At 44.6% G+C, this 12840-nt stretch overlaps 1 protein-coding gene across 1 annotated transcript; it reads left to right on the top strand.

Annotated features, from left to right (window-relative positions):
* Window positions 1–6994: 6994 nt before the first annotated feature.
* LOC134564040 (protein NYNRIN-like) lies at window positions 6995–11191 on the top strand. Its single transcript, XM_063422629.1, has 2 exons — window positions 6995–8817; window positions 10597–11191. Exons 1-2 carry the CDS (start codon window positions 7039–7041, stop codon window positions 10609–10611), a joined length of 1794 nt encoding a protein of 597 aa, XP_063278699.1. The 5' UTR covers window positions 6995–7038; the 3' UTR covers window positions 10612–11191.
* The last annotated feature ends 1649 nt before the right edge of the window (window positions 11192–12840 follow it).

Below are 12840 nucleotides of genomic sequence, written 5' to 3'. Positions count from 1 at the left end.
ATTATTTTGTGAGTAACATCAGGGAACTCAGTTTCAACAAAAGTTCAATATGAGCGAGAGTGGTAGGGTCAGACCCTAAGTGAGCAATGCTTATAACTGTTGAGCAGAAAGAGACTATTTCCATGAATATAAAATCAGTCCTTTTACCTTGTCACAAAGACAAACACGAAATGTTGCTCTGTCAGCGATGCATAGCTAATAAGTCTGGAGGATTCAGAAATCCAAGTGATAGGGTTATTTCTCAGGATGGTGATGAAACAGTTTTATTCAGTACCAGTTCTTGAGAATATTTAATAGCCCTTTTTAGAACTAGGGTTTTTTGGACTAGCAGGTCCACGTGCACACAATTGAAATACCTGGGTGAGAGGCACTGTGCAATACTAATATTTATCTTCAAGAAATATACCAGACTGGATATTTCAGATGATTGAAAGTAGTGTGCTAATATTTAAAAGTGATAAATAGAACAGTACAGCTGTTAATATTTAAAAGTGATAAATGGAACAGTACAGCTGCTAATATTTAAAAGTGATAAATGGAATGGTACAGGTAATCGATCTTTTTCTGTCTGATACAAAACACATATAATCACAGCAGTTTTGCAGGTTTTGATTATTAGAAAGTAGGGCCATGTGATAAAACAAAACTTTGATTATCATGAACCTGAGAATATTTTTCAATCTGTATCTGTAGAAAGCAGATTAATTCTATGAACATTGAAAGCATATATAAAGAAATTTGCTTGGTGAGTGCAATACTGTGAGAGTCCCTAGATACACTGACACTTCTATCTGAAAGGCACTCTTATGCCAATCTGTACAAGAAGGGCAAAGGATGCCATTTTAGTGTGGTTTCCATCAAGTTGTTGAAAAATTTGTTGCCAAATCCATAGGTGTAACTGTAATGAAGAAATCAATAAATGGTCCTAGGAAAGTCCCACGTGATCTTGTTCTTGAATCTGAGTTCCATGTAATTTCTATCAGTGAGCTGGAACTAAAGTTGGCCATACTTTTAATTGATTTAAAGGTACTTAATATGATACAAATAACACAAAATACTGATCCAGAATAATCCAGATTTCTTTCTATTATAAATTATGAAGAGTCTTTTTACAGACAGAACGCAGGCTAAAATGAGAACCAATAAATGTGTAAAATACCGCAGATCAAAGTAGTTAATCAGATAAATGTCATCTCTTAGTTTAACACTGTTCAAAGAGATTAAAGTGAACAGTGCATATATAAAAATTAAACAAAAATACAATAGAATGTGTGTTTCAAAATATTAATGTAGAAATTTAATTTTTAAGAAGCTGGTGCATTACAGCAGGGTTAAAAAAAAAAAGGGGGTAAGATAACTGAATGGCTGGAAGATATAAGACATTCAATGAGCTTGGTCAGGTTAACACATTAAAGGACTCTTCTATGCAGAAGCTGTGGCCTGCTGCAGCCATCCTGGCTTTAAGGAGAGTCCCCGTGTAGAAGAGCAACTTGTTACACTTAACTTTGTCAAACACTCTGTTCTCTTGGGAAAGGTGCATACCAGAGAAATCACTACAGCCATAAATACCAGGTGTGAATGTCTCTCTTTTGTCTCCCAGGATTTTGGGAGACCACATGTTTGAGTGGATGACTGATAAGGGCAGAAGCTTCTGCTCTAATGAGTGCTTGGTGGTGTGGCTGTTTTCTCTTTCCTTCTGCATGTTCCCAAAACTTTCATTAAACTTTCCCGTATTAGAAACATAAGTACTGGAGTGTGTATACTAAAGATGGATCTTGCTGGAAGAAGCAGTGGTCTCTGTTTTTTTCCAGACTGCTGCATTCTAAGGATGGGAACAAACAGTATTTTATCATAAATCCTTAAATATCGTATGAGGAATAGGCTTTTATTATTTAGCACAGCTGTCAAAAGTTTCCAGTGAAATGAACAGGGCTTATGCCTTTATTAGTATTCAGCTCTTTATTAAAGTGATCAGCTCTTTAAGGTGCTCTTAAGGTGCTCAGCTGGGTGGTAGAGTCCGGCAGGAGTTTTTCATGCTGCTGTAGCAAACTGGATGAGCAGGTGCTGTCCCAGTTCATCACTCAGCTGCTAACAGTAGGTGCTGAATCCTTGTTCCCATGGGAACAGCTAGAAACTCTCTCTGGTCAACCATCAGAAGGCAGAGTGCTGGAGGTCTGTCATTGAAGTGCAGAGCAGCAGACATCAGCTTTTTACCCTCAGAAAAAAACCTTGAGCATTTCCTGCTCTCTGTCTCTGTCCCTTGAATTGGCCTAGCCCCCACAGCCGTCAGACTCTTAATATGTTGGTGGAGGGTTAAAAAATATAATTTCTAGATTGAGTAATGTATAGGGGGAGGAAAGTAGAGAACGTACAACTGGAACTTACGCAGCTAGCTGGGAACAAGCGTCAGTTTCTGTAAACAGCTCCATGCTATTGTTTTAACCAAATCAAGTGTGGATCAGGGTAGAAGCGTAGGTATGATTTAAGATAGTAACTAAGGAATAGGATAATCAGTATCTAGGGGTGGGGGTTAGTTAACATGTGTATAATTTAAACTATAAAAATCACGAATCGACTCTGTATGCTTTGGACATCAGATTTGGGTGTATCATCACCCCGGTGTCCCGCGCGCTGGAATAAAGAACCGCATATGATCGCCTCTGTGTGGTTATATGTTTTCCTACGCTAACATTTTTGGCGACCCAGGATGGGACCTTGTGGGCGCAGCCAGGACCCCGCGACCCGATCACGCTCCAGCCGGCACCGGGTGATTTCTCGGGGAGCCCATCGGAGCCGCGACCCTCGCCGCTCACAACGACCCCTGGTGAGAGGTAAGGTTCTTTATTCTCTGGTCTGGGGGCCTGCCATTAAGACGCAGCGAAAGCTACGCTTGGTTGGGCAAAAGGAATTCCTGGTGGTATTGCCTAGGCAGCCGTCCGTCAGACATCGCGAAAGCGTTGCAGGTTCGGCATCTGTGGTTTTTATGTATCTGTAATATGGAGAAACTAAAAGGGTTAAAAGAGGTTTTGGGCAGCAATAATGCCTCTATACCAAGTTCTTCTCCGTTGGGTTGTTTGTTGGCACATTGGAAAGAGGGGAACTTCGGTCAGGAATTACGAAAAGATAAGTTGATTGAATATTGTAATGTTCACTGGCCAAAATACGCTTTGCCTGAAAATCAGAGGTGGCCGAAAAACGGGTCTTTTGATGTGAAGGTTATTATGCAACTTAGATTGCTTTGTACACAAGATGGAAGGGTAGAACAATTACCATATATTGACTTATTTCTGTGCTTGCTTGAGAAACCGGTTTTGTGGCTTGACAAAATGAAAGCAATGAAGCTTGAGAATAATAAGTGTCTGGCTTGCGTCCAAAATAAGCATTGTATGGAACATGCAGTTTTAAGTGAAATTTTAGGGGGAAAAAGAGACGAACTGGAATCGGAATTATTGGTATCTCCCATGGCTCCCGGAACCACCACGGCCCCCTCAACACCAAGTTCTACCCCGCTCACCCTGACCCCACCTGATTCTCTTACACACCCCTCGCTCGCGCCAGCACAATATGTTTCACCCCCACCTTTGTCTGCTGAAGGTAATTATCCTCCTCTGCCTGTGCCAGCCGCTCCTCCGCTTGCTCTGCCTGCCCAGGTGCCGGTCCCTCCTCCGCTGGCTCAGAGAACCCCCCCTTCTCCACATACACCTGCTCAAAGCTATCCTGCTCCCCCGCCCACACCCGCTGAAAGATTTATCCCACCTCTAACACCAGCTCAAGGGTACCCTCCGCTCCCACCTACACCTCCTTCACCAGCTTCTGGCCCGTCTGCCCCCCTGTATCCTCCCCTCCCCGATTCACCTGTCCAGGATGTGATTGTGAGGCGGAAGCAAAGGGGGAATGTGAAGAAGACAAATAGAATGGAAAGTAGTGACAGTGAAGCAGATGAACTAGACGCCCCAGTAGCTCACCGAACACGAGGAAAACTGGCCCTGGAGTGGCCTCAGGCAGGAAAGGGTATATTAAAATCAGGCGAACAAAAGAGAACGATTATTGCACCACTAAGGCAAGGGGTGGGAACTAATGGACCCGTCTTTGTAAAGGTACCCTTTTCACCTGCTGATTTAGTTATATGGAAACAATCAGCCGGAACGTATAGAGAAAACCCAGATAAGGTAGCTCGTGTGGTTAAGATGATAATGAAAACTCAGAACCCTGATTGGGAAGATATTCATGTCATATTAGACACTCTGATGGATGAGACAGAGAGAGATATGGTTCTTCGAGCAGCAAGAGAAAGAGCTAGAGAAGACATACGAAATGGTTTGGTGACAGGGACACTGGATTATAATTTTCCCACTGCAGACCCAGAGTGGGATGCTAATGACCCCTCTGGAGTGGATATGTTAAGGCTAAAGAGATATCAGGAGTGGATTTCAGTTGGTGTTCAACAGGCAATACCTAAGAGTATGAACTGGTCTAAGTTGTATGAAATTCGACAGGAAAAGAAAGAATCTCCCACTGCCTTTCTAGAAAGACTTAAGGAAGCAGCTAGAAGATATACTGATCTTCAGGTAGACAGTGAGCAAGGAAGAACTCAGCTTGCCTTTATTTTTCTGGGTCAGGCACAGGAAGATATTAGGAAAAAGCTACAGAAACTGGAAGGTGAAGAGTTAAGAAACTTGGATAGGCTCCTAGAGGTTGCCTGGAAAGTTTATAATAACAGGGACAAAGAAATTATCAAAAAACAGGGGCAAAGCCTTTTGGCAGTCTTACAGAGACAGGGGCGGGGACGTGGTAGAGGTGGTCGTGGCGTTAATAGAGGTGGCTTTGGCAGAGGTTCTGGTCATGGTAGATTAGGTCTGAATCAGTGTGCATATTGTCGGATGGAGGGACACTGGAAAAGGGAGTGTCCAAACCGGTTTAGCCAGAATGGTCAGCCTCAGTTAGACAGTATGTTTAATCAAAGTGGTGAGCATCAGCTGGAGGGTGTAGCCAGGGTCATGGTTTTACATGAGAGGGAGCCAGGATCAAGAGAGCCCATGGTGACTTTGCATTTAGAAGGAAAAAACGTAGATTTTCTCATTGACACGGGGGCCACACATTCTGTACTAAATTATCTTGAGGGGCAAATCGGGAACAAGTCAGCAGCAGTCGTTGGAGCCACAGGGAAGGAGGAGGTACGGCCATTCTTGCAACCCCTAGAATTGAGCTTTGAAGATAAGATCTTGACCCATGAATTCTTATACATGCCAGACTGCCCAACTCCGCTCTTAGGGCGCGATCTACTGGCAGCACTGGAGGCAGTAATTACTTTTGAGAATGGTGAACTCGTAATGAAAATTCCGGAGTCTAAGACAGGAAAGATTTTGATGATAAAAGAAAAACCAATTTCTAATATTCCTAAAGAAGTAGAAGATGCAGTAATTCCCTCTGTCTGGGAAACAGATGTACCTGGAAAATCTAAATTGGCACAACCGGTACATGTAGAGTTAAAAGAAGGAGCAAAGGCTGTACGAATTAAACAATACCCTATAAAACCAGAAGCACGACAGGGAATAGCAAAGACCATTGATAAATTTTTAAAATATCGAATTCTAGAGGAATGTAAATCGGAATATAACACCCCAATTTTCCCAGTGAAGAAACCCAATGGTGAGTATAGACTTGTACAGGATTTAAGAGGTATAAATGAGATAACAAAAGACATTCATCCAGTGGTTGCCAATCCCTATACATTGTTAGCATCCGTAAAAGAGATATATAAATGGTTTACTGTAATTGACTTAAAAGATGCTTTCTTCTGTATACCCCTTGACCAAGAAAGTAGGAAACTATTTGCCTTTGAGTGGGAACATCCAGAAAGTGGAAGAAAAACTCAGCTCACCTGGAGTCGATTACCGATGGGGTACAAGGGGTCGCCCACTCTCTTTGGAAGTCAACTGGCAAAAGAACTGGAAATCTGGACCAAAGAAGGGCAAGTACCAAGAGACCAATATTTATTACTCCAGTATGTAGATGACATTTTGATTGCAACAGAGGAAGAAATGACCTGCATAAAGGTAACCATTGAGATCTTAAATTCACTAGGAATGGGAGGGTATAAGGTATCCAGAGAAAAAGCACAAATTGCCCAACAGACTGTGATTTACCTGGGATGTGAAATCTCACAAGGGCAGAGAAAACTGGGTACTAATCGTATTCAAGCTATCTGTGCTATTCCAGAGCCCCAGAATCTACACGAGCTGCGGATCTTCCTCGGAATGACAGGGTGGTGTCGCCTGTGGATCATGGACTATGGACTGATTGCAAAACCCTTGTACGAGGCTCAGAAGACGCAGCCGTTCACCTGGGGCAAACCACAGAAAGAGGCCTTCCAGAAGTTAAAGGAAGCACTGACAACTGCTCCTGCTTTGGGGTTACCTGATCTGTCTAAAGACTTTCAGCTGTACGTGCATGAAAGGCAGTGACTGGCACTGGGAGTCCTGACCTGTTGTTGTTTAAATTTAAGGGGGGTCCCCGGGGAGTGCCCCCCGGAGACCCCCGGGGTCTTTTGGGGTCGTGGTGTTCCCGTGCTGGCAGGCAAGGAGACTTCAGACGCCGGTCGGATGCTGATGAGGTGAGGGTTTATTCACTGAGGGAGAGGAGAAGGGAAAGGGGGGAGGGGGAAGGGGGGGAGAGGAGAGAGGAGCGTCCGGACGCCTCCAGGGGAAGAGAGGCAAGAGGGGCAGAGCCTTCTGCCTTAGCATTCTTATCACAGAGGTTCAAAGGGGCGCGGTAACATTCTCCAGCCAATGAGGTTACAGATACAGGATACTGCAGGGAGGGTACAGACTTAGGACAAACCATACATTTTCCAGGGGTGAGCCAGAGCAAACCATTTCCATAAAATGCAATCCCACACTGACCCAACGACTGGGAAGCTGGAAAAAGCCGGTGGGTTACTTTTCCAAACAACTCGACAACGTAAGTGCCGGATGGCCTTCATGTCTGCGGGCAGTGGCAGCTACCGTGTTGCTGATACAGGAAGCCAGGAAGCTCACAATGGGAAGACACATAGATGTCTATGTGCCACACATGGTAACTACAGTCCTGGAACAAAAGGGGGGCCATTGGCTCTCTCCAAGCCGGATGATGAAGTTTCAGGTAACCCTGACTGAGCAGGATGATGTTGCACTAAAAACAACTAACCTCTTGAATCCAGCTCTATTTCTAGGTGCCACAGCTGAGGAAGGCCCATTAGAGCATGACTGTCTAGAAGTCATCGAGCACACTTATTCAGCAAGAACAGATCTGAAGGATGTCCCCCTGGAGCAACCAGAGTGGGAACTCTTTACAGATGGAAGCAGCTTCATAGAGAACAGAGCCAGATACGCGGGATATGCGGTAACTACAATTGATATAGTAATAGAGGCAAAATCACTACCACCTAACACGTCTGCACAAAGGGCAGAACTAATCGCATTAACCAGAGCACTCGAGCTGAGTGAAGAAAAGACAGTGAATATTTGGACTGATTCCAAATATGCCTTTGGAGTAGTGCATGTACACGGAGCTTTATGGAAAGAAAGAGGACTGCTGTCCTCCCAAGGGACAAATATTAAACATCAAGATGCAGTCCTACAATTGATAGATGCAGTACAAAAACCTGAACAAGTAGCAATCATGCACTGCAAGGCACATCAATCAGGCAACTCCAAAATTTGTGAAGGAAATCGAAAAGCAGATTGGGCAGCCCGTCAGGTAGCGCGAGAGGTGCAGAAAACAATGGCATTGATACCATCAAGACTTAATATCTCTCAATTTAATTTGCCTCCGAAGCCAAACTATACAATCGAAGATGACAGACTAGCACAACTGCTGAAGGCACAGAAGAACGCAGAAGGGTGGTATGTAACCGCACAAGGGCAAATAGTGGTACCTCCTTTGGTAATGAGAGAAATTTTACAGGTAAAACATAATGAGTGTCACTGGGGTGCAGAGGCGTTGGTAAAGTGGTTAAGACAATACCTAATCTCAGTACGGATGCAAACAATGGCCAAGTCAGTAATGTCTAAATGTGAAATCTGTCTGAAAAACAATCCCGTAGCTAGACGACAGGCACAGTTAGGCAGAATTCTGATAGGAATAGAACCAGGAGACTATTGGCAAGTGGATTTTGCAGAACTGCCAAAAACTCGGGGATACAAATACCTGTTAGTAGGGGTTGACACGTTTTCTGGATGGCCAGAAGCCCTTCCCTGTCGCACAAACCAAGCAAAGGAAACAGTTAAGTGGTTATTACAGGAGATCATTCCCAGGTTTGGGGTGCCCCTAGGGATATCATCAGACAGAGGCCCACACTTCATAGCCACGGTGGTACAAGAGGTAAGCAAGTTATTGGGATTATCTTGGGACCTCCACACACCATGGAGACCCCAGTCAAGTGGGCAAGTAGAAAGAATGAACCAGACACTGAAGAGGCAGATCAGTAAAATATGCCAGGAAGCCAAACTGCAGTGGCCACAGGCTTTGCCGATAGCATTGCTGAGGGTTCGGATAAAGCCTAGGAGTGGGATGTCAGTTAGTCCTTATGAAATATTGTATGGGAAACCATATGAATCTCCTAACCCCAATCCAAATGTTCATGTCACAGGGAAACAAGATGTGTATAATTATGTTCTGTCCCTCGGGAAAACTCTAGCTCGGCTCCGAAGTGTTCTCGTGTGGAACAGACCACTGGCCCTGGAGAATCCAGTCCACAATATCGAACCAGGAGATGAGGTATACATCAAAACCTGGAACGAAGAACCACTAAAAGAGAAGTGGACTGGTCCCCATCAGGTACTGCTAACCACCTTTACAGCAGTCAAAGTGGCTGGAGTGGAACCCTGGATACACTACACACGTGTGAAGAAGGTCCCTCGTGGAGTCCAGTCGTGGGCTGTAGAAACTTTTGGACCAACAAAGCTGAGGCTGAAACGTCTGTAACTGTTCAAATGGTATTGGTAACTGTGCTCATGCTCTTCCTGTGGGTAATGTTAATTTCATGGATACTAATGTCACCAGTAGGGATTGCTGTTACTTTGGGATATGGGATACAGAAGGGTCAACTAACAACTCTTCATTCTAGAATGAAGAGAGAGATACAGGCAAAAACACAAGTAATAGAAATTTCTAATGAAATTCGGGCTGAGAATGTAATGATTAGATTGGTCAGAGACTTTGCCAAAATGCATAATACCAGCAGAATAACGGCCTGTCTGCCAATACCAAAGGCAGCAGGGGACCCAGTAAGCTGGGGAATAATAACGTCAAAATTACCTGAAATAGGAGGGAACAAAACAATTAACTGTAAACAAGTACCAGAGTCAAGGGTGGTGGTCAGAGAATACTGGAAGATAACAGAGGATTCCTATATGCAACCCATGAGAAAGTCAGAGTGCATTCTTAGTAATGGCAAATTGGGACAAATCATAGAGTGGTGGGTTAAGGACCAAGACCTTGCAAAATGGCAATGTTGGTTTCTACGCTATCAAAAGATCAGGGACAACACTACAGAAAGTGTTGTGGTGTGGAAATGTGAAGAGAAGGATTGGAAAGGACTGGAACCTTGGGACAGTGCATGGTCTGTGAGCATCCTCCAGAAATTCCAATATATGGAAAGCACACCCTGGTGCATTAAATGGAAAGGCTCTGAAAATGAGACAGATCCCACAGTGGCAAATACTGATACTAGCAGTCAGAAAGAGGCAAATAAGGTAAGTTGGTGGGTATGTAAGAAAATTTATGATTGCACCTCTGACAATCTAGAAATGAAACAGTGGTCACCATTGGCAATAGCCTTACGAATTGGTTGTGCCTGCAGGAAAATTAAACACAAACAAGGCAAAATAGATTCTAAGATTATAGTAGGATGTAGCAGGAGTACAATTCGAAGTCCAGGACCATTTGTATGGGCAATGAGTGATGGCACATGGACAACACACTTGCCTATGGACGGGGAGGTAAGAGAAATCACCCTGGGCCTTCCCACTTTATGTCCAATTTGGAAGAAATCCCCATTTAACAGGAGCAGTGAAGCCTTGCAAATAAAAGCAAAGCGAGACGTCTCAGAAGACAAGAACCCAGATGACACTTGGAAGGAACCCTCTAGTGGAGTAAAGATTGGGTGGGCCCTAGAATCCTTGTTTGGTCCCATTGCAAATTATCGAAATAGAGAAATGCTATATAGACTCACAGGTCAGGTAGACAGATTAGCAAGAATCACACGAGAGGGATTTAGGGAACTCAATGTGCAATTACAGGCCACCACCAAAATGACCCTGCAAAATCGTTTGGCTTTAGATATGTTACTTTTGAAAGAACACGGAGTGTGTGGATATTTAAAGGGACAAATCGACCATTGCTGCATCCACATCCCAAATGTAACTGCAGATGTAGAACATGACATCAGTCAGTTAAAACAAATAGAGCATGAGGCACAAAAGGAACAAAAGGATTTAGCTACTAGCTGGTTGGGTAAAATCTTTGAAGGATTAGGATGGAATGTGAGTTCATGGATAAAGTCTATCCTTGAAAATCTGATAATTTTACTGATTATATTTTTAGTAATTTGGTTAGTTTACAGAATCCTGAAGAGAGAGATACAGAAAAAGGCATCTTGGAACAGGACCATAATGAAGGCATTGGCACGGAACCCAGCACCTTCAATCCGCAACAACATCCCGGACAAAGCCTATGACAACAGAGGATTTGAAGATGAACATCCAGTATGAACTCTGAAGCCTAATGGACTGTATTAAGTGAAAGCATTTACACTTAGTATATTAGAGTGAAAATACTTTCAAAGGGGGGAATGTTGGTGGAGGGTTAAAAAATATAATTTCTAGATTGAGTAATGTATAGGGGGAGGAAAGTAGAGAACGTACAACTGGAACTTACGCAGCTAGCTGGGAACAAGCGTCAGTTTCTGTAAACAGCTCCATGCTATTGTTTTAACCAAATCAAGTGTGGATCAGGGTAGAAGCGTAGGTATGATTTAAGATAGTAACTAAGGAATAGGATAATCAGTATCTAGGGGTGGGGGTTAGTTAACATGTGTATAATTTAAACTATAAAAATCACGAATCGACTCTGTATGCTTTGGACATCAGATTTGGGTGTATTATCACCCCGGTGTCCCGCGCGCTGGAATAAAGAACCGCATATGATCGCCTCTGTGTGGTTATATGTTTTCCTACGCTAACAAATAGATCATGGCAAGTTCTCAAACCAAGTCAGGGGGTGCATCCACCTCCTCCTCAGGGAGAGCATTGCCTGGATCTTTCACCATGTCCAGTCTTCCATCTTGGGGTGCCTTTCATCCCCAAAGAACTCTCTCCCAGCATGCTGTGTGTTCGTCTTATTTGCATATGCCCTCCTCAGGTAGGCAGCATGGGAGGGGGAAATAGGTGAGCTCCGATTACAGTAGACACAGCTAGGACAATCAACTCACTTTTAACATGCTAATGCAGGAATGCAGGACCAGCAGGATGGCTGTCCAACCCCACCATGGACAGGGGTCGCCTGTCTCTGAGGCACTGGTGCCCCGGCGCCTCCCATTGCCCCCTCCAGAGCCCCTCAGAACCACACTTGGCACTCCCCCTTGTCCAGCCACTGCTTCCAGCTGGCCAGCAGGGCCACCACTTCCCAGGGGGTGGGGGCCGCGATACCAGCAGCTGCAGTGGCTCCAGCGGCAGCCAAGGCATCCCCCCAGGGCAGGGCCCTGCCTATGGCAGCAGGGGTCCGGCAGCGGATCTGTCAGGGCTGGGGCAGCCGCAGCAGTCTCAGGAGTTCTGGAGACATAACCCCGCCACATCTCGGGCCACAGTAGCCACACAGGGGAAGCCTTTGGAGCATCCACACTCACTGAGAATTTGTTCATAACATCAGTGTCACTGAAAATTTTCAGCTAATCAAGTTCATACAGGTAGTAAGTAAAGTTATTCGTAAATGATGTATGGTGTGTGATTATTTGCTCGAAACATCCCTGAAGGAGCACAGAGTGCTGATTGCAGGTGAGGAACCCTAAATACCCTGTCACAGATGGTTCTAGGCTCATCAACAGAGAGCTACACAACCACAGGTCCACCACAATCCAAAGAAACACAGGCACAAAGGCAGGCAGAGAGGAATCAAATTTAGGACTCAGGAGAAGGCACAATGTGTTGAGGTTCACCCTAGGGTTTCCTCAGGTGAGGCTCAGCTCCACTATCCAGGGTGAAATACATCATGGATGGAGAAGGTCTCTGTAGCAGCTTTCTGACTGGTGTTGAATCACTGCCTAGGCATATCAGAAATATTATGTGATGCAAGGGAAGAGTGTTCTGTGGCTGCACAAGACTTTTAATGCAATGTTTAGAGGATGAACCAAAGGTGGGAAAAGGCATGGATCTAAGTAAGTCAGAGATGAGCAGTGGAAAACCAGGGACCAACAGTGCCATTTGTTTGTAAACAGTGGGCTGGTTGTTATGTTTCCCAGGCCTTGCTATGATCATCACAGTCTGCCCTGTCTGCTCATTAGTCCCCATTTCCAAGCAGTTTTTGCAGGCAGAGTGTGTGTGTGTGTGTTTGTGTGTGTTTGCATGTTTGTGTGTGTGTGTTTGTGTGTTTGTGGTTTGTTTGTATGTTTGTGCGCTTGTGTGTGTGTAGAGGGTGCAAGTGCCAGTGGCTCAGGGCAGTCAGGGCAGGCCCCAGGTCAGGCAGCTGATCTTTGAACTGTGATGTTAGGGACTATCAGACTAGTTACTGAACTTCTGCATCATCAACTAGGGTGAGACAGAAGCAAATGAAACCAAGCACTGCTCACTGAGCAGGGTCAGGGGT

The sequence above is a fragment of the Prinia subflava genome, chromosome Z (assembly GCF_021018805.1).
Source record: "Prinia subflava isolate CZ2003 ecotype Zambia chromosome Z, Cam_Psub_1.2, whole genome shotgun sequence".
NCBI lineage: Eukaryota > Metazoa > Chordata > Aves > Passeriformes > Cisticolidae > Prinia > Prinia subflava.
The sequence above is the reverse complement of the archived record's forward strand: the minus strand, read 5'-3'. Positions and strand labels throughout refer to the sequence as shown.